The 20372-nt window shown below is 38.9% G+C and overlaps 1 protein-coding gene and 1 long non-coding RNA gene across 5 annotated transcripts in view; both read right to left on the bottom strand.

The window, feature by feature from the left end:
• Window positions 1–1877: 1877 nt before the first annotated feature.
• Window positions 1878–2383, bottom strand: LOC133213074 (uncharacterized). The gene is made up of 2 exons (XR_009725684.1): window positions 2291–2383; window positions 1878–2065 (listed from the first exon to the last, which is right to left on the bottom strand). It is a non-coding gene; the product is annotated as an uncharacterized LOC133213074 (long non-coding RNA).
• A 4-nt stretch (window positions 2384–2387) lies between these two features.
• PRMT3 (protein arginine methyltransferase 3) overlaps window positions 2388–20372 on the bottom strand; it is a 68252-nt gene continuing 50267 nt past the window's right edge. For 3 of the 4 annotated variants that reach the window (XM_061355046.1, XM_061355047.1, XM_061355049.1), the window contains 3 exons: window positions 14077–14127; window positions 13788–13875; window positions 2388–2534 (listed from right to left, as the gene is read on the bottom strand). In XM_061355046.1, coding sequence (XP_061211030.1) covers window positions 2425–2534; window positions 13788–13875; window positions 14077–14127 — 249 coding nt within the window. In that variant the 3' untranslated portion in view covers window positions 2388–2424. The remainder of the gene's footprint in view (window positions 2535–13787; window positions 13876–14076; window positions 14128–20372) is intronic. The other variant, XM_061355048.1, reaches the window with a different exon arrangement.

The following is a 20372-nucleotide window of genomic DNA, read 5'->3' as shown; positions in this document are numbered from 1 at the left end:
AAGCATTTACTTTCCACTTTTCTGCCTCTGATTCAGTATTAGAGTCCCTTTAAAAGAGTATTGATTGATCACATTTCCTACAACATTTAATTCTCAGAATTACCATTAGGAATCATAAATAACTGATTGTGCTGTCAGATAAGCCTCATACTATTCAACTGCTAGGGTGAGAAACGCCACTTAGAATTGATGGGCTATTTCTACAGGCTGCTGTGTGATGCTGCCTATTAGATCAATTCCCACTCATGTATTTTAAAGTTCTTTGAAACTACAATGCCTTTATCAAAAGCCCCTCCTCAGGCTTTACACCACTTGAGGTCTTCTCAGGACATTGTCTTTTGATTAAATGATACCAAATCCTCTCTTCTGATGCAGTTTGGGGGGGGTGTTCTTCATTTAACTCTTTTACAAAATAAAAGCTAGCATTCACAGTTTTCTTTTACACATTTTCAACCTTTTTTCCATTTTATGCCCTCTTACTGAAGGCTATACAAAATCTGTAGAAGCACTGAAAAACTGAAGTTAGAAGGGACCTTGACAAGACCATCTAGTCCAAGACTAGTATGTCAGAGCATTAGTGACACTAAACAGACATGAAGCTCCCACAGTCAACTACCCATCAGATGATCAAAACCAGATGCAGATTCTTCCAGCTTTTGGCTCTTATAGTACTGATAACACCATAAGAGAATTTCATTTTGTCAATATCCTGTGATTTTACAGGCAATAGACAAAATTATCAGTCCAACCCCTAGCCTGAATATTTATTGTCCAGTGACAATAACTCCATCGCAAACTCCATTTTTAGCCCAATGGTAACTGCTGCCACTTCATCTGCAAGGTCAATTTTTATAGAGTTGAACAGTCTGAGTTTCAAGATAACCACACTCAAGCATTTTAAGAAGTGAAGATGCTCAATGTATTTTCAAAAGGAACAGATGTCACCGAGACAGAAAAATGTTAGCAGACCACCAAGCCTAAAACACATCATCTCTATCACTGTGTTCCTATTAAGCTCCATATGTGAGTTGAGCTCTTGAGTATCTAGGTGTTAACCAGGACATTTAAGCACCTATAGGTAATTCCGTAGTTTTCCCTCAGGAAAGAATCCCCACCTCACCTCCCAAAATAAGGAAATTATTTGGATGCAAATGAGGAAACCACATGTTTACACAAGGGAGGATAAAAGCAGTGTAAGATGAAATACAAATCCACAACTCTTTCCAGTTAAAAATACAGTAGCACTGTAGCAACTGTCACTTCCCTGTTCAACGCTGGCTTCACTGTATGAAATTAAGTGCTGCTTTGCAGAAGAATTTCAGCTTTCAGAATACAAGGTTCCAATTTTCTGTCAAATTGCTATTAATATAGCTAACACTCCTCTTTAGCTAGGCAAAAAAATATTTCACCCCATTATACAATATACAATTAGCTAAGCTTTGTTTAGCAGGTTTCCGTCTCAACTTCACCCTTCAAAAAAGGCCCTAACAATTTTAACAGCAGTTCAAAGTTCACTAGTGAAATGCTGCTGTTTCTGCTTCTTGAAATAACTTTTGAAACCACTTTTCACACAAATATACAATACAAGCACATAAACTGCAAAGTGTTACACTTACTTCCAACTCTTCTGCAGTTTCAAATGTAGAAACATCACAACACATGCATCAATCCTTGGTTGTTCTTAGTCTGTTTCTGGAAGCAGCTAAATCAAATCCACCATTTCAGCAACTCCTTCACACTACTTATCCTAAAGCTAATACATATTTCCATGCTCCGGTAGGCTAGTACATGAAAAACTAGCCACAAATAAATGAGCCATCAGTGGAGAGAGAGAATAATTTCCAATTACAAAGAAAACAAGGAAACTGGCAACTGTGTTATACCACATACTCGGTTCATTTATTTAGATAAATGTAACTGAAGAGTGATACAACTTTTTAATTATAGAAGTGTAATAAAAATAAAGTTTTTGTTCCTGCAATCCTGCAGTTGGAATTCCACACTTATTCTCACTGGGACCTTCTGGCTACTGTTGACGTGCACTGGCATCTCAACTTAGGTTCTTCTCAAAAATAAAATAAATCACAAAAGGATTTCGCCAGCTGAAGAAAAAAGAATATTGAGATACTGTATTTATTATTCCTCACAGCAAGACTTTAACCCAATTTTTGTCACCTAGTAGACTCGTGTAAACAAAACCATCTTTCTTGCCTTCTCCACATCATGTGAAACACAGCAGAATCTGATTCTGTAGTCTCCACATCTACATTGGATGCAAAAGCATCCAAACATTTCTCCCTACATTCTAGATAAGCTTTGCATATTCTTGTGTGTGTGTGTACATACACAAACCCTTGAGTTTATAATTTTGGGATAGTTAGAACTCTAACATTTAAATTTAACATTGATATCTGAACATAATTTTCACTGAAGGCTGTAGGTCTGCTGTGTGTCCTTCATGGAGAGGGTTATAAAGAGGGACCGTGGATCCTTTCTGTTCTTGCGGACTGTTATTTTTCCTCTCAGGGCTTCTCCTGCAGAAGTAAAAAGGAAATATTTAGGCTATGCTTACATTACTGAACCATGCACAGCAACAGTAAAGATGCATTACATTCCCTTATGTTGCATGAGACACTGCTCCCAATTAATCAGAATTAAACTACTCTATAAAGGTTTCCTTGATATTTTCTAAGCTCTATATCGAGTTTCCCTTGATATTTTCTAAGCTCTAAGGTCCTGACAGCAAATGTAAGTCTAACTAACTGCAGTTAAATCTGGTGAGGTGCTGAGTTACATCTGATGCTTTACTTCTCAGATGACCTACCCAAAGCACACCAGTTATTTTATTTGTGACTGGGGAAAACCTCTGTATTCCTCGGGTACATTAACCTCTCTTCAAATCTGGTTGTGCTGGATCTGCACATCACTACACACCCAGCTAGACAGGTACTAAGGGCTGTTGTACTATTTCCCTCCACCTTCTGATCATCAAATATCAATTAATTTTCTCATGAAATGATATAGAATATCTTTAAGTTGTTCAACTTCAGATTTCCACCCACAAAATAAGCAAATTAGCAATAAGGAAACAGTATAGAAAAAGCAAAATTGCTACTCTGTGATACTTAATACTGCACTCTTCCTTTGCTGAGCTCCTTAATTTAAATGGATCACTACTACTGAGCAAAACTAAGTAACCACAAAAACCTATTCCAAAATACATGAGGAGAAAAATCAAACCTACCATGCTGGCTTAAGAGAACTTGTGTATGATCTCTAAGAAGAGATGTTTTACTTCTCACACAGAAGACAGGAGACTATTTGTGGATCTCCAAGTCCAATTTAATGAACTAGCAGTATATTTTATTGTCATGCTAACATACTCAATGAGGAAGATGTGAAAAGCCTTTACAGCCATGCAACCTTCTGTAACTTTATACAGGACTAAACAAAGGGATAAAGAACCCATTTCTCCACAGGCACAGCAGTTACTAATTTCTCTCTCCCCCTGCATCTAAAAAACCTTATAAGAAGAAGATAGCAGAAAACTAGATTTCCAGATATTAGGAGCTCCAGGAACTGATTCATGCTGTATACATTTAAGGCAAACTTGTAAGTTTGCATCTGTCATGTAAAAGTGACACAAACTGAAATCCATTAGGAATTCCAACGAGTCGTAAGAGTTTACTATTTGCATATTTGAAAACCTGATCTAAAAAGCAGTTTTGAGACACCAAGTTTTCAACAAGGCTCTTGATTTCCAGATATTGAAGGAGCTACTTAAATTAACAATATTCATATTTTTGAGTATTAAGCACAAGTTTACTGAGAAGGCTGAACAGGAGGACATGAAAGAGAATTTTTTTTTATTTTTTTTTTTCCAGCTTTCATCTGCTTCTCTTAACCCCCTTTCCCACTGGGTTCAAATTTCATAAATTTCCTAAACCATCTACAACTGACATCCTTGCCTCTAAACTGCAGAGACATCAATTTCACAGATGGACCATTCGGTGGATAAAGAACTGGCTGGATGGTCGCACACAAAGAGTTGTGGTCAATGGCTCCATGTCCAGCTGGAGACCAGTAACGAGTGGTGTCCCTCTGTTGGGACCGATCTTGTTTAACACCTTCGTCGCTGACATGGACAGTGGGATTGAGTGCGCCCTCAGCAAGTTTGCCGATGACACCAAGCTGTGTGGTTCGGTTGATACGCTGGAGGGAAGGAATGCCATCCAGAGGGACCTTGAAATGCTTGTGAGGTGGGCTGATGCCAACCTCATGAAGTTTGACCATGACAAGTGCAAGGTCCAACACCTGGGTCGGAGCAATCCCAGGCACAGCTACAGCCTGGGCAGAGAAGAGATTCAGAGCAGCCCTGCAGAGAAGGACTTGGGGGTGTTGGTCAAGGAGAAACTTAACGTGAGCTGGCAGCGTGCACTCACAGCCCAGAAAGCCAACCGTATCCTGGGCTGCATCAAAAGGAGCGTGACCAGCAGGTTGAAGGAGGTGATCCTGCCCCTTTATTCTCCTTCTCGTGAGACCTCACTTCGAGTACTGTGTGCAGTTCTGGTGCCCTCAACATAAAAAGGACATGGAACTGTTGGAACAAGTCCAGAGAAGGGCCATGAGGACGATCAGGGGACTGGAGCACCTCCCATATGAAGACAGGCTGAGAAAGTTGGGGCTGTTCAGCCTGGAAAAGAGAAGGCTGCATGGAGACCTCATAGCAGCCTTCCAGTATCTGAAGGGGGCTTATAAGGATGCTGGGAAGGGACTCTTAATTAGGGACTGTAGTGATAGGACAAGGGGTAATGGGTTAAAACTTAAACAGGGGAAGTTTAGATTGGATATAAGGAAGAAATTATTTACTGTAAGGGTGGTGAGGCACTGGAATGGGTTGCCCAGGGAAGTTGTGAATGCTTCATCCCTCTGGCAGTGTTCAAGGCCAGGCTGGACAGAGCCTTGGGGACATGGTCTAGTGTGAGGAGTTCCTGCCCATGACAGCGGGGGTTGGAACTAGATGATCTTAAGGTCCTTTCCAACCCTAACTATTCTATGATTCTATATTGCAAGGAAATATTACCTATAGAGGCTTTTCAGTCTTGTTTTTAATGAGCCTGCCAAGTGGTATCTCTTATTTTCACAATGCTTTTTGTGAAGATTGATGCTTGTAGTTACTAGTGAAAAATAATCTCAATTTATTTTCAGTCCTTAATAAGAGCTGCACATTAAGTTATATTTGCAAATATGTAGGAAGCCCCACTGCTGAGCCTTTTCATACCGTCATTTTAAAACCACAAGAATTACATCTCAACAGATGATTTTACTAAACAAATTATAGGACATGATCTCCATCTATAGTTCTAAGTTCTCTGCTACTCTTCCCTTACGCCTCGCTTGCCTCAGTCATCTGTGTCCCACACACTAGCCACATCCACTATTACTACTTTTCCATCTCACTGGATCCAAAGTATTTCCCAGTTGTTCATTACTTACCATGATTTTAAAAACCACTGTTATGTTCTGTTAAAAAGCTGAAACTTTTTCAACATTCTTATTGCAAAAATGAAAACAAACAGCAATTTGTAACCTTGCTGGTTTCAAATTCTCTAAGAATTTTAGAATTCTCCATCTACAAACAGTAAACTGACAGATTATAAGTAACGCATGCAGGACTTTTTGTCTGAGGCTGAAGTCTAAACATTGAAAAAAGCTTTTCAACAAAAATAGCTGGTACGAATACTGTATTAAAAAAACCCAAACATTTTCTTTGATTTTTTTTCCCCTCATGATTTAACCATTAGCTGGAGATTCTGCTTCAATTCCTGTGCAGCTTGATTATTTGAACACAATAAATTGCATAAGAATTGCAAAAAATGGTCTCACAGGTTATTTAAACAGAGATTTGACAGACAGAAGGATGAGGTATGGAAAAAAAGGCATTATAGCTTCTGCGTAGCTGGGAAGTTTAACCTAGTTTTAACATACAGATTTTCAGAACTGCTACAAGAAGTACTATTTGATCTCTTAACCTCCTATGATAATAATTTCTAAACTTTTTTTTTTGTTGTTGTTTTTTTTAAAATGTTAACTCAGTAAGACTAAAGAGCCTCTGAGAACTAAAATTCCATGACTTAAATTAATCCATACTTCAATCTTAGCATTTAAAACATTAACAATAAATGAAGTAAAAATCTACTTGCAGAAATTATAGTTGACTTTATAGAACAGAACCCTCAGATGCTGTTTGAAAAGGCAGCCAATGAAACAAAGCATTCAATTTTTCTCAGCTTTTTTTTCTTTTTTCCTGGAACCCCATTAACTCTGCCTTTCTAAACCATCTTTTCTGAGGGCCGAAGCAAACAACAGCAGTGCAATCAAGGCACAGAAAGGCAGTTCAGAACAATTAATCAATGTCACGTAGATAGAAAATGACTGATGTTTTTTCACCACTGCTGTCCTGTGAGCTGCCTGGAGGAAGCTGGTGCTGGGACTCAGCTGCATCACCTTGCTCTTATCACGCTCAGTTGAATGCAAGTAAACCACACATTGCCACTGCAGTTTGATTAGGACAAAACTGAATCCATTACAATCCCCTTCCTGCATTTTGATTATCCCTTAGGGAGACCTGAAATTTGTCCCCCAAAAGAGAAAAAGACAAAAAGGTTTAGCAGAACTGCTGCTCAAGCTTTCTAGCACAGGAAAAAATGCATCTCTGTGTCTGGACTGACCCACTGCAAATACTGCATGGCTAATGACATGCTCTACAGTACACCCTATACAACTGCTCTGGACAATATAGTTTATTTTGGTTCCTTTACCATCAGTAAAACTGCAAGCAATTGCACCTTTCACTATGCTTGTGCAGTATGCAGGGCAAGCCTGCGGTCTGTGAGCTAAGACACCCCTCATTGCAAGACCCTATCACTAAGATGCTGTTTAGGCCAAACTGATCGTATTTTTTCAGTCTTTAACTTGATTCATCTGGAAGGATTTGACCAAACCCAAAGATTTCATGCAGTCTCCTTGCACACGTATCCACAATGTCTACTTACAGCTCAAAATGATTCATGGCAACAAACTTGCGATGTGAAGAACTACCCTGCCTTTCAATACAACTTGCTGTCTCCTCCCTCTTTGATTATGAAAAGGACTGAAAGAGCTACTGAAGGAGGCCAGCATTCAAGATCTTCCAAGGTTTCCTTCTTTTCCTGTGGAAGAGCTTTATGAAGCTGAGACAAGTAGTAACATGGTACTCAAAGAATTCTTTATGCTGAACCGTGTTGAAATTTAAGAACCTTACGAAAGATCTCACTGGAATTATTCCCAAGGGACCTGCTAGAAAACTGCAGTGGATTTGAGGCTAAAGACACCTTAACTACTGACTACTGGTAAGAGATATCTTTACAAATGCTTCAGAATGTACTGTGATAGTCTTCCATGCCTTCAGTTACACATCAGTAAGCTCTGACACCGCTCTTTACAATAAGGTTGTCCTCATTTGAGGCTGACAATTTAAACACTATCTACATCTCCAGTCTCGTTTAAACTAACTGGACCCCCTAACTTTATGCAACACTGAGGTCCAGCATGCAACTGTAAAAAATCCCAAGTCTCAAAAGCATTACTCTGGAAGAGTTAGCTAGAAAGTAGTTTTCCTATACCATCTACTGAAAAAGAAAAATGAAAGATAGAAATTATCTGTGATGGGATCATGGGCATTTCCCTTAAACTCAATAATTTATTCTTAATCCTCCCATTCATCTTCTTAAACTATAAGCACCTGCAGTTGTACACAGACTGCCACCTTCCTATTTGGCCACTTCTAACTGAATCCCCAACACAATGAAATCCAATGAGCAGTTTCCTTATGAAGCTGTAATCACTGCCTTTTGGTATTATCCACCTGATCTGTGACATCCTTCTTCCATCGGCTGCCTACTTTCATAAATTAGGCATCTCCCTGCCAACTCCCTACTGTTGCATCAGTCTTCACCCTCTTTGAAACTACGCTGGGGTTCTACCTTTTCCTTTCATGCTCTGAGTACTGGCATGTTTCAACACCCCAAGACAAACTCTGAATTAGGCTGCTGCAGAGTCTATAGAGCCAGCTGAGTAAGGTAGGAGAGCTAGCTAAGATAATGTGCACACACTGCAAATGACCAAGATTCCCAGCCTAGCTCAGGTACGAGAAATAGCTGCCACAGGGAATGGTGAAGGCCATAGTCCTCCACGTATAGCTGCAACAGCCCAGCTCACTCACCTTGAACTAATCTTAATTCACTACTTTTTGCAGTAGAAATCCTAAACTGTATAGTCTTGTCCCAATCTTCCTCTCTGCAGCTGTGACAGAATACTGACAAAACTAGATTGTTGCTGCTGTATGATTTGTATTTCCCTTTCAGTTGCAGAACTTGCAAAGGGGGCACAGAGAATGGCATAAGAAGTTCTCCTGTCAGATACAGAACGTCTTTTATCTTTCAATGCAATAGAACAGCCATGGGAAGAGATTCTCTCAATTTAGTGTCTGAAATACATACTGTTTCCGAAAAGTCATCAGGATGATTTTAAGGTGCAGATTTCAAAAGATACACTTTAAAACATGGAAGATTTAGTGTGATCTCAAAATCCAAGTTTTAACAACTATTAGATTTTAAAATCGAGCATCACTTTCGGAGGTATCGTTTGTAAATAAACAAGTGACAGCATTTTATAGACACCATGTCACAGCTGTAGACAGGCAAAACAAGACACTAAAATCTCAATCTGGAAACAAATTACTCAACTGGGATGCACAATACTGAAGTATTTCAGTATAAGATCAAAACATTCAGACAGAGTAGCTGTTATCCTACTTTTAACAATGCTTTCTAGGTAGACAAATTAACATTTTACGTTTTGCAAATTCACAAACAGCTCTATTATGGAGACTGGGGAGTTAAAAGATAATGAAGGATTTTACAGGGGCTTAGTCATGTGAGCTCTACCTCAGTTTTGCTGTGCAAGCACCTTTTAGCATCATAGAAAATAAAATCAAGGTTTTATTTCCACTGCAAGGCAGTATCAAGAATACAAAATGCTGACAATATGCTGTTTTACTGCTAGCAGAATCTGCTTGCATAAAGATCTGGGTTTTAACTTAATTCACTGTTACTGAAAAGATTCTGTAGGCCCTTTAAAATAATTTCGGAAAGCATTTCATTTATTCAGCAAATGCTTGAGACTATCAAATGAGAATGCTATTCTGTATATAGTTTTTCATCTATCTAACTTAGCAGGAATATTTCAACAAACAACAAAAGGAAAATACATGTTTGGACCATTAATAAGAAAAAGATAATGCTTTGGCATCTCAGCTTCAATTTTCAAAACAAAGACATATTCAAGCTATTAAAAAGGCTGCTTAAGTAAAGTCTTGTACTCTGCAGAAAGTCTACAATTCAAAACTCATGTCTGAGAAAACAATTTTTATGGCAATAAAGTATCACCTTCCTTCCTTCTCCAGTTTCTTCATTTTTACTGCTTGCTAAGCAGTTAAGAGCATATCCAACATGCTGATGCTATTTTGTTCCACTTCACTGTACACCAGCTTCAAGTCTCTCTTCCGTGAGAAAGAAAACCAATTTTGCAGAATACATGAGTAGAAACAGACTATCTCCTCCTCCCCCTACAAAATCTAAACTAAACCAACAGAAATTATCCATTAAAACATATATATGTTTTAATATACAAATATATAAATTTTAATATAGAAAACTGTCTACCATAGCTGGGCATCAAGCTGATATTCAGCGGCAAATTAAGAAGTATTAATTAGGTGAAACTTCCATTGCCTCTCTCCAGATCTTTGGACCTAGATTAAATCTTTCCTATTGCAACCCACTGAATTTGCAAACATTGCACATCCAGTGCAGGCTGCGGAAGGAATGGTAAAGGAGGGAAGATAACTTGCAAATCCCATCCTTTGGCTTCTAACAGCTTCATTTTATTGTTAGAATAGAGATCAGAACATTCACTCTTTTTTATGGCTGAGAAAACAGATCTATTTTTACAACAAGTAACCTGGCATCAAGCAGCTGAGAAAATTAGCTAGTTCACAATGCAGCATAAAATCATTTTGACATGCATAAAGGAGTCAGGTTTGGATATCTGTAAGCTCAACCTCTTCAACAGAGCAAATCCAAATTCAATCAGTGTTTTAGCACCACTGCAGGCATATCCCCCAAAGCTATAAAGCATCTGATAGAGACTTTGAAGTCAGCCTTACTATTTTACTCAGAATTAGAAATCCAAGGGAGTAATTTTTCTTTACTGGGGAAAAACCCAGGGCCATGTCTGAAAGATGCTTTCAAGATAAGAAAACATTTCAAATGCATTTCATAGCAACAAATTCCACTTTCACAACCCATTAAAATACTGAAAACAAATGCCACCATGGGGACACCAGTCAGATTACTTTAAGGGCAATGTCAAATTACCCAGATGAATATTGAAGTCACTATTTTTACAGAGAAAAAAGTGGGAAAAATGGAAGACGGGGAAATCTGTACTTATAGGAACATGTCCTGAGGAAAAAAAGATTTTGGAACCCATGAAGGAGAAGGATCAAAGTCTGAGAGAATGATGTTTTTAGTGTTCACCTACATTAAGAAACATTGTTATGTAAGTATTTGTAAGTATATGCAAGTATAAACTTGCTCAGCAAGTTTGCCGATGACGCCAAGCTGTGTGGTTCGGTTGATACGCTGGAGGGAAGGAATGCCATCCAGAGGGACCTTGACACGCTTGTGAGGTGGGCTGATGCCAACCTCATGAAGTTTAACCATGCCAAGTGCAAGGTCCTACACCTGGGTCGGATCAATCCCAGGCACAGCTACAGGCTGGGCAGAGAAGAGATTTAGAGCAGCCCTGTGGAGAAGGACTTGGGGGTGTTGATTAATGAGAAACTTAACAGCAGCGTGCGCTCACAGCCCAGAAAGCCAACCGTATCCTGGGCTGCATCAAAAGAAGCGTGACCAGCAGGTCGAAGGAGGTGATCCTGCCCCTCTACTCTTCTCTCGTGAGACCTCACTTGGAGTATTGTGTGCAGTTCTGGTGTCCTCAACATAAAAAGGACATGGAACTGTTGGAACAAGTCCAGAGGAGGGCCACGAGGATGATCACGGGACTGAAGCACCTCCGATATGAAAACAGGTTGAGAAAGTTGGGGCTGTTCAGCCTGGAAAAGAGAAGGCTGCGTGGAGACCTCATAGCAGCCTTCCAGTATCTGAAGGGGGCCTATAGGGATGCTGGTGGTGGACTCTTCATTAGAGACTGTAGTGATAGGACAAGGGGTAATGGGTTAAAACTTAAACAGGGGAAGTTTAGATTGGATATAAGGAGGAAATTCTTTCCTGTTAGGATGGTGAGGCACTGGAATGAGTTGCCCAGTGTGGTTGTGAATACTCCATCCCTGCCAGTGTTCAAGGCCAGGTTGGATGAGGCCTTGGGTGATATGGTTTAGAGCGAGGTGTCCCTGCCCATGGCAGGGGGTTGGAACTTGGTGATCTTAAGGTCCTTTCCAACCCTAATTATTCTGTGATTCTATGATTCTAAGTATCAATAAACACCTACTGCCCTGATGGGCTTGTGTCATCCGTGAACAACAAATATCCCACAAAGGATTACAAAGGAAAATGAAATTACATCAAGAGTTTCTCTCAGAACCTTCTCTAACACTGGAAATAACAGATAAAGAATCCTAGATTAAAGTGGCAATTTTATATAACATATAGAAACAGAGAGAATGTGTAAAAGCCTGGAATGGTGAACTTTAATGATGGAGAGAAGGAGACAGAAGAAAAAAAAACACAGCTGTAACAAGATTTGTTATGGGGATAATGTTAGGAAATATGAGCTAATAAAGAGAAAGGAAGGAAGGGGTTACAGCAAAAGTGATCTTGAAGGTCAACCAGGTTGTGTTCACTGCTTCAAAGCACATAGTTTCTGCAGTTGTCTTCAAAAAGTCATTGCACCTAGACTAGAATTCTCAAGCCAGGCACACCTTCCAGTCATTTCACACATTTGGCAAATGTCAAATGATCGAGGTAATATTAAATAATGTGCATATTCTAACAAATGTCATCGCATTTATTTCACTTCACACTCTATGACATTGAAATTTAATGAGTTGCAGCAAGGAGACCTTAGCCAGCCTTGTCTAGAAAGAGAAGCTGAACAGAATGCAAGCCAAGTACATATGCACCAATGCATATGTACCAAGAAGTGACAAAACCTAAGAATAGGCAAATAAAACTTATTTAAGGACATAAACCCAAAGCATGAAGGAGAGAGATTATTTGTCAGATAACACTGACCATAGTGCCTTTAGGAAAGAAGCTCCTGCTCAAAAGCTGTCATGGCTGATGGCTGGAAGATGAAAATGTAAAAGCAATGTAACTGAGCGCAGATACTGCTTTCATATTCATAATTAGGTCTGGTAAGAGAGAGAATATTCCATCTACATCAATATTTCTCTATAGCTTCTCTAAGCCTCTTGACCTCATCTTTTTTCCAACATCCACATAAACTTCTGTACACAATTGTTCAGGTCAGCGCCAGGTATTACCATGAGTTTATTAACTGACCAGCAGAAACGAACCTCATTTCTGAGGTTCCTCTCCCTTGGTCCTGCCAGTCTGTGAAGAAAAATGGTCTTCAAAGACAACAGATTCACCATCAAGTAAGAGCTGAACGATGGTGAGTAAATACTTCGTGGTTAAGTTAACAAGGTAATAAATAATAAAACCATACAAATGTAATTATTTAATCTCCTTTGATTAAAAAAAAAAAAAAAAAAGGACTGGGAGTGTCTGAAAGAAAGTGCAGTTCTACAGGAACAAGAGGGCAAGACTTGTAATTCATCACCAGTTTTATGTTCATCCTCTTGCATGACTATCCCATGACAGTCATGGACATAATTCTGTCTATAAATCAAGAAATGTTTGATTACTGCAAAGAAATGTATTTTCAAGACTTACCAAACAGAACTAACTGAAACTACTAATAAGCACCATTTCAGTCTTCAAAACCTCGCTTGAACCATTTATCATCTGATTTTGGGTTATCCCTGATGACAACTAAAGCCTTCTCACATGTATCAAATTCAAGGTGAAACTTATAACACCTATACTTATAACACCTAGTACTTACCAATTTTATCTAAATTTACAGTGTACCAAAATAGCATCTTCCATACTTCAATGGATTAAGTTCATGGCTGTTTCAAGTTCATGATCTTTGAAACTATTTGCAATTTACAGAGCAATCCCCACACTGCCAGCTACAACATCCACGCATATATTCACGATTCATTTCAAAAATATAGCACAGTTCAGGAGGGCTACAAAAAAATTTACGCAAACACTTGACAAATATGATACTTCAGAACATTACTTCTGTTAAAATTAAGAGAATGTTAATAGCATTGTTCTGGTCTTAAATTCTAGTGCCTCAGAAATGCTTTGATACAGAAGTTCTCACCAAATTTACAACATGAAGCTACACAAGACAGATGGCCACTTACAATACACCTATGCAGACATTAACATGCATTTTTAACATGAATTTTGCGTAGATAGGTATTTCCCAGTGTTCTGCAGACACAGAAAAATTCTTTAGAGCAGCTGACAGATTTGTTTACTATTTTTTTAACATTTATGTCATTTTTAAGGTATTTTAGATTTCAATTTAATGATAACAGCAGTGTAACACAACCACTGCTGCACCACAACTGCATTTAAATATACCTTCTTCTACAGGAATTGGTTTCTCCAGGAGAAAAACTGTCTGTTTCCAGTGCGTTTTGGTACACTGGGGACCAGTTGAAAACAAGACCTGCAGCGGAAGAGTTCAAGAGTTTGATTAAGAACAGCATTTTTGATATCACACAACATCAATCAATTACCAAACACGCATGCAAATGAAGTGTTTGCTACAGCAAAAGAGACTCCCTGCCAAACACCTTGAAGTAGAATAAAACACAAAACCACCCTCATCTCCCAAAGATGCTTAAAATGCACAACCCCAAATACTCACCTTATTTTGACAGTTCTTCTCAAAAAAGATATCAAAATATCCAGCAATTGCCTATAAAAAGGAGTAAATGCAAATATAATAAAGGAATAGTAGTTACACTTAAGAAAAAGTCTATCAATATATACATTTATTGGGATTTCTATTCCATTTCATGCCTTCACTGAGAGAAACAAGATTAGATTTATGCTAGAAATCCTAAATAAAAAAAATAAGCAGTCATCACATATTTGTCGTACTTGAGACTATTCAGCCTACTGAAAATGCACTTTATTACATGCCAACTTTTAGTCTGATTTTCCACAATAACCCACACATTAACTGCAACCAGAATTTCACAGAACACAGACTTTCATATGTACAGACTCCAAAAAAGCATCAAATTCCATCCTTGTCCCCTACAGCTACCACAGCCATCACTAAATTAACACACAGCATGAGGAATTCTGCATGACATGCTCACTCTTTGCATAGCTAAACACTATTTTCCGTAAAAGCTCCCTGTGAACTGAGGCAGAGCATGAACAGGCAGGGAATATTTCTCCTTCCTCTACTACACATACAGATAAGACAAAAGATTTCCAAATACTTCATGCTGGCCTTTCCAGCAGTTGGCTGTTTCTAATAGTAACTCTCCATAGGATTCCTTGGAACACTTATTCTGTCCCTCCTGCCATCCCATTCCTAACCTCAAAAAGAGCCTCTCTCTTCAGTACATAGCTCATTAGTGGAAGAAGAGGCACAAAATGCCTGCACACAAAACAGTATACCAATGCTATTGGTTAAGCAATCTTTTAGTACTAGCCTGTTTTATTGACAGAACAGCCTTATGAGTCCCAGAAATTCAAAGAACTCAAAGTTCTTTGATGCTACTAAAAGGCATTTCTATGCCACAGTTTCACCTCTGAAATCCTGTCCATGCTCACCTTTATTTGCTTTCTACTATCTTCTATGAAAAGCAAATCAGACCAAGGCATTTATGCTTTTCTGTTATGCCAGCCTTAAGAAATGACCTAGAATAGAGCTTTTGAGTAACCTAAACTACAGCAGGTGAGGACTTCATCCCAGCGACAGCAGGAAGGGACCCTCACATCACCTATAGTATATTCAAACAAGATATATACCAATTCCATGATGGCAGGCTCGTTGCATGAAAACTAACTGCAAACAACTGATTATAACCTTCCTCTCACAGCACAAAAGTATTTTTCTCCTACTCTAGGAAACTGGTCTTTCTCAAGGGTTACAAAAGACAGTTTCTGGAGCATGGACTTCATATTCACTCAGAGACAGACTATGAAAGGAAGACAAAAAGACAAACATGCTTACAAATCCAGGTAATCTGAATGGCACAAGGCTTTATCATTATGAAATATGTAAACTGAATGAGAGCTAAACCACTCTGGTATTCTTCCTCTCTGGTCTAAATGCAGAACAGATTTCACCAACATTGCGGAGAACAGAGGGTGCTAAAGCACCTGCGTTTGCTCTTCAGCTAAGGGCACTTCAGAGAAACCTGGCAAGTTCCGAATTCGGATGTGGGCAAATATTCTTAAGTGTAAGAAGCAAGGAGACATTAAGGGAGTTTCATGACAAATGAGCACCAGATGGTGGAAATGGTGACTCTTCCATCCATATCACTCATTGAGTCCTAACACTCAATGCTGAGAAACTCGTTGCCAAGTGAATCACAGCCTTGTCTCTAATACGCCTTTTTGGGTAAAGATTGAGAAGGTTTTGACAAAGTTTTATTGACCCGTCAGACCACTTTTATCAAGGCACAATCTCTTCTGGATATTAGTCAGAGATCTACTAAGTCATAAAAATACTTTTCAGTCACCAGGTCAATACAGTTGATATGCTTACAAATCAGATGTAGGATATGACTACTGGAGAAAGGAGAACAAGGTGGCAACAACAAAAACATACTAATAATTCAGAGAAAAAAAACTGGCTTCCAGAGAAAGCAAAACAATCAAGCTACATTTTGGACAGAAAGCTAAAAGCTCCGTACAGACACACCATAACTAAGGTGTATGGTTTTATCTATATATTTGGTAGAAGAAGTAATAAAAACACACTGAGAAAACATCCTCACATTGGCATTTTTATTTTGGGAGGATGAGGTTCAGACTGGAAAGAAACCGTGGGTACAAGGAAACTGTCCTCTGCTAGCTGTTGCCTGTTGTGCTCAGGGAAACAAGATTTGTGCGACTTCTGTAAATGAGTAGGATAAATATCAACCTTATTTCATATATAATCAATGGTTTCCCTAATAGAAACAACCTGAAACACTGAACTTTAACTATCTAAATCAAGAGGTAGCAAACAGTAATTATTATACATCACAAAGACTACCTCATGCAGAGCTTCAGGGATTACAGATTTCAAGTGACTACAGAGAACAGGAGTTCTACGCTGATCCATTAAATTCTTTTTCTTACATTCTAAAACGGACAGATGTCCTTCAGTATTGCTACTGAAACAATTATTGAGCCAAAAGTAAAAAAAAAAAATAATAATAAAAATAAATGCAGACAAATATTCCAACAAAACAAATTCCACAAGTCCCAAAGGATAAACTCTTGTTAACAGCTTCAAGCACACCAAAACCAAAACACACATTCTGGTGAGCCATCTCAACAGGCAGCCCCAATCCTGCATAGCTGAATAGAAAGTATATGCTTATAGTTAAATACATCCAGGGGAAAGTTTGAAAGATGTTTTGAAAACTCTTAAGAGCATATATTGCAATTTCAAAATCCAATGGGTATCTTTACTAATAGATTTTCAAACCAGTTTTGAAACAACTAATAGAAACAAAACACACACATGGCTTGACCATTTTTCTTTGCAAAATTGGTTTCAACTATGTAATTTGTTTTTAATAAACATTTTAAGGCAACCTGCCGTAATTTACCAAAGCTGCATTTAATATCCAGATACAAATCTCTTCCATGTGTTTTACATATTTGGGAAAACAAGACTAAGCTGTAAAATTTGTTCAATTATGGCAGCTATTCCACAAGCCAATTACAGCTGAGGAAATCTAGAAAGTGAAACTGTACAGATTCTGTTGCTTATGATGTAAAACAATAAACCAAACCAGAAGTTTATACCTGCTATTAAACAGAAGTAGTTATTTGTCTATACCTAGGTAATAAACATAAGCTCAAGTGTATTCTAAAGCATTCCAGTAACTTCAGCCTAAATTAACTGCCTTCTTCCTTTCCTCTTCTTGATTTTACATGGAAGATTTCAGTGATACAATTTAGTGGTGGTCTAGGCAGTCCTGGGCTAATGGTTGGACTTGACGATCTTAAAGGTCTTTTCCAATCTAGTTGATTCTAGACTGCATATGTTCCCCTACCAATAACATAATCCTTAAAAAGGCATTCAACCAAATTATGCATTATTTTCATGAGTATACTCCATTTTATTTAATTTAACAATTCATTCCACCCACTCCGATACATCTGTGTATGAAACTGATGGTTCAAATAAAAGTTTAATGAAAAGAAAAAGGCTGGTGGTCTTCAATGCTAAAATAAAGGGGGGCATGAAGGATCCCAATGTAGCTCTAAGACCTTTCTGTAGAAAGCAAGCATGTAAGGAAAGAACCCAAGCGAAAGGGCGGCCTCAGATTTACACTTAATCTAGAAAACCTCAGTCTAAAGATGAGGTAGGTCTATGTCAAAGAGCAACCTTTTTTTTTTTTTTTTTTAACCCAATTTTATGATTGCTTTGTACCAGGAAACTTGAGAACTTCTTACAAGCTCCCAAGCTTTGCTTTAAGCAACATAGGAATTCAAAGGCTAGACTTTTATAGCTTTATTATGACAGTCTGGTTTTATTCATGTAGCACAGACTAAGCACAAATGCTAAAAATTAATGCCCACCACAGTATTTTAAATCCAGGGTGTACCTTTTTTCATTACAGCTCAGTTTTATAGATTTGTACTCAAACTAGTCTGCTATTCTGGAAGCCACAAAACAACTGATTTTCCAAAAATCAGTCAGTGACACTGAATCTTTAATACAGAAAGAGTTATGCTGGTTTGGGTTTTTTGCCACGTGAAAGGCTATAGTAAAATCTCTGACACCATTTCCCGGGTCCAGAGAATAGCAATAAAGCAAAAAAGGGTCTAGATAAAAGTCTGATGAGGAATGGCTGAGGGAACTGAGGGCATTTAGTCTGGAGAAGGCTCAGGGGGGACCTTATCTCACTCTCTACAACTACCTCAAAGGAGGATGGAGCCAGGAGGTGGCTGGTCTCTGCTCCCGAGTAACAAGTGACAGGACAAGATGAAACAGCCTCAAGCTGCGCCAGGGGAGGTTAAGGGCTGGGTATTTGGAACAATTTCTTCACTGAAAGGGTGGTCAGGCATTGGAACAGGCTGCCGAGGCTAGTGGTGGAGTCACCATCCCTGGAACTGTTTAAGATGTGTAGACGTGGTACTTACAGCATCATAGAATAGTTAGGGTTGGAAAGGACCTGAAGATCGAGTTCCAACCCCCTTGCCATGGGCAGGGATGCCTCACACAAAACCATGTCACCCAAGCCTTTGTCCAACCTGGCCTTGAACACTGCCAGGGATGGAGCATTCACAACCTCCCTGGGCAACCTATTCCAGTGCCTCACCCCCCTAACAGGAAAGAATTTCTTCCTTATATCCAGTCTAAACTTCCCCTGTTTAAGTCTGAACCCATTACCCCTTGTCCTGTCACTACAGTCCCTAATGAAGAGTCCATCCCCAGCATCCCTATAGGCCCCCTTCAGATACTGGAAGGCTGCTATGAGGTCTCCATGCAGCCTTCTCTTCTCCAGGCTGAACAGCCCCAACTTTCTCAGGCTATCTTCTACAGGAGGTGCTCCAGACCCCTGATCATCCTCATGGCCCGCCTCTGGACTTGTTCCAACAGTTCCATGTCCTTTTTATGTTGAGGACACCAGAACTGCACACAATACTCCAGGTGAGGTCTCACAAGAGCAGAGTAGAGGGGCAGGATCACCTCCTTCGACCTGCTGGTCACGCTCCTTTTGATGCAGCCCAGGATACGGTTGGCTTTCTGGGCTGCGAGCTCCCAGAATCATTTGGGTTGCAAAAGACCTGTCTCAGTGTCACTGGCAAAGTATTGGAGGATACAAAGCTGCAATACAGTTCTAGTTATTTCTCCTACCAATTTTTTATGAAACGTTTTACAGAAACATTAAAATTCCTGCTTCTTGATAAGGCAGCAGGAAGTTTTCCTCAAAAGAGCTACTAAAACCTAAAATCTCTGACTGCATTACAGAAGCCTACTTCAGTACTCCCAAACAGAACAGCTAAAACCCCCTAACCTAAATCATGTCCCCACCATTACCCTAAGGTATGTTAGTGTAAGCCTTGCACCACTACATAAATGATCTGGTACCCCACATAAATAGCTTGGGAAAAGAAAAAAAATACTAAACATCTACACAAATCAATGTTGAAATACCTGATGATACAAAACTAGCTTTAACACTGTGGGGTTGGTTAATATTTTCTTTTGAGGAATTTATAGCTTCCCTTACCCTCTTAGTTTTTTTTTTTAAATTTCTATTACTTGGTGGTGGTTTTATCCTGAAACTCACAACACACATCTTCTATATTTAAGCACATTCCAGTGGAATAAAGTGAAGCTCAAAGCATTTTCCTTTCATTTCACTTTTGAGCACCACCACAAACTGCAGTAGCTGTAACAATCACATATTTCTATTAACGATGCAATACTACAAAGAAAGTAATTTCCAGTGTTTACAGCTTGAAGGAAGATTAAGTCCTCCCTCTTGTAAAATTTAATACATGCAGCTAAGCAGGAAAATATAAGGGGAAAAAAAAAACAACATTTACAAGTGGCATACTAGAAGCAATCACAGACACAATCATATTAAAATGGAATACAGGGCTGGCCAGATTTTTATTAAAGGTGGCATCTTCCTTACAAAGAGTCAAACCTAAGAAAAGGAAGAAGCAAACAACACCCCCATAAAGTCTATACAATGTTTTATAACTATTGCTTTAGGTGCCGTTTTTTTGTGGTTTTGCCGTTGTTGTTGGTTTTTTTTACATAAACATTCCAATAACAGTTATTTCTTCCACAGCAGTTTTTCTCATCTTTTTGCTCCACCTTTGACAGCTCATTTACAACTTCCCCAATGACTAATCAGCAAGAACTTGAGCCTTCTCTGGAAGAATCTTTCAAGTGCCAGTTTCCTGAATACCACGAAGCAGCAAAACAAAAATAATGACTTCTAAAATGCTAATAAATAACTG

This window comes from Neopsephotus bourkii, unplaced genomic scaffold (genome assembly GCF_033783945.1).
Source record: "Neopsephotus bourkii isolate Nb327-2 ecotype Australia unplaced genomic scaffold, CSIRO-AGI_Nbou_v1 NB_768, whole genome shotgun sequence".
NCBI lineage: Eukaryota > Metazoa > Chordata > Aves > Psittaciformes > Psittacidae > Neopsephotus > Neopsephotus bourkii.
This window is presented reverse-complemented; position numbering and strand designations above follow the sequence as displayed.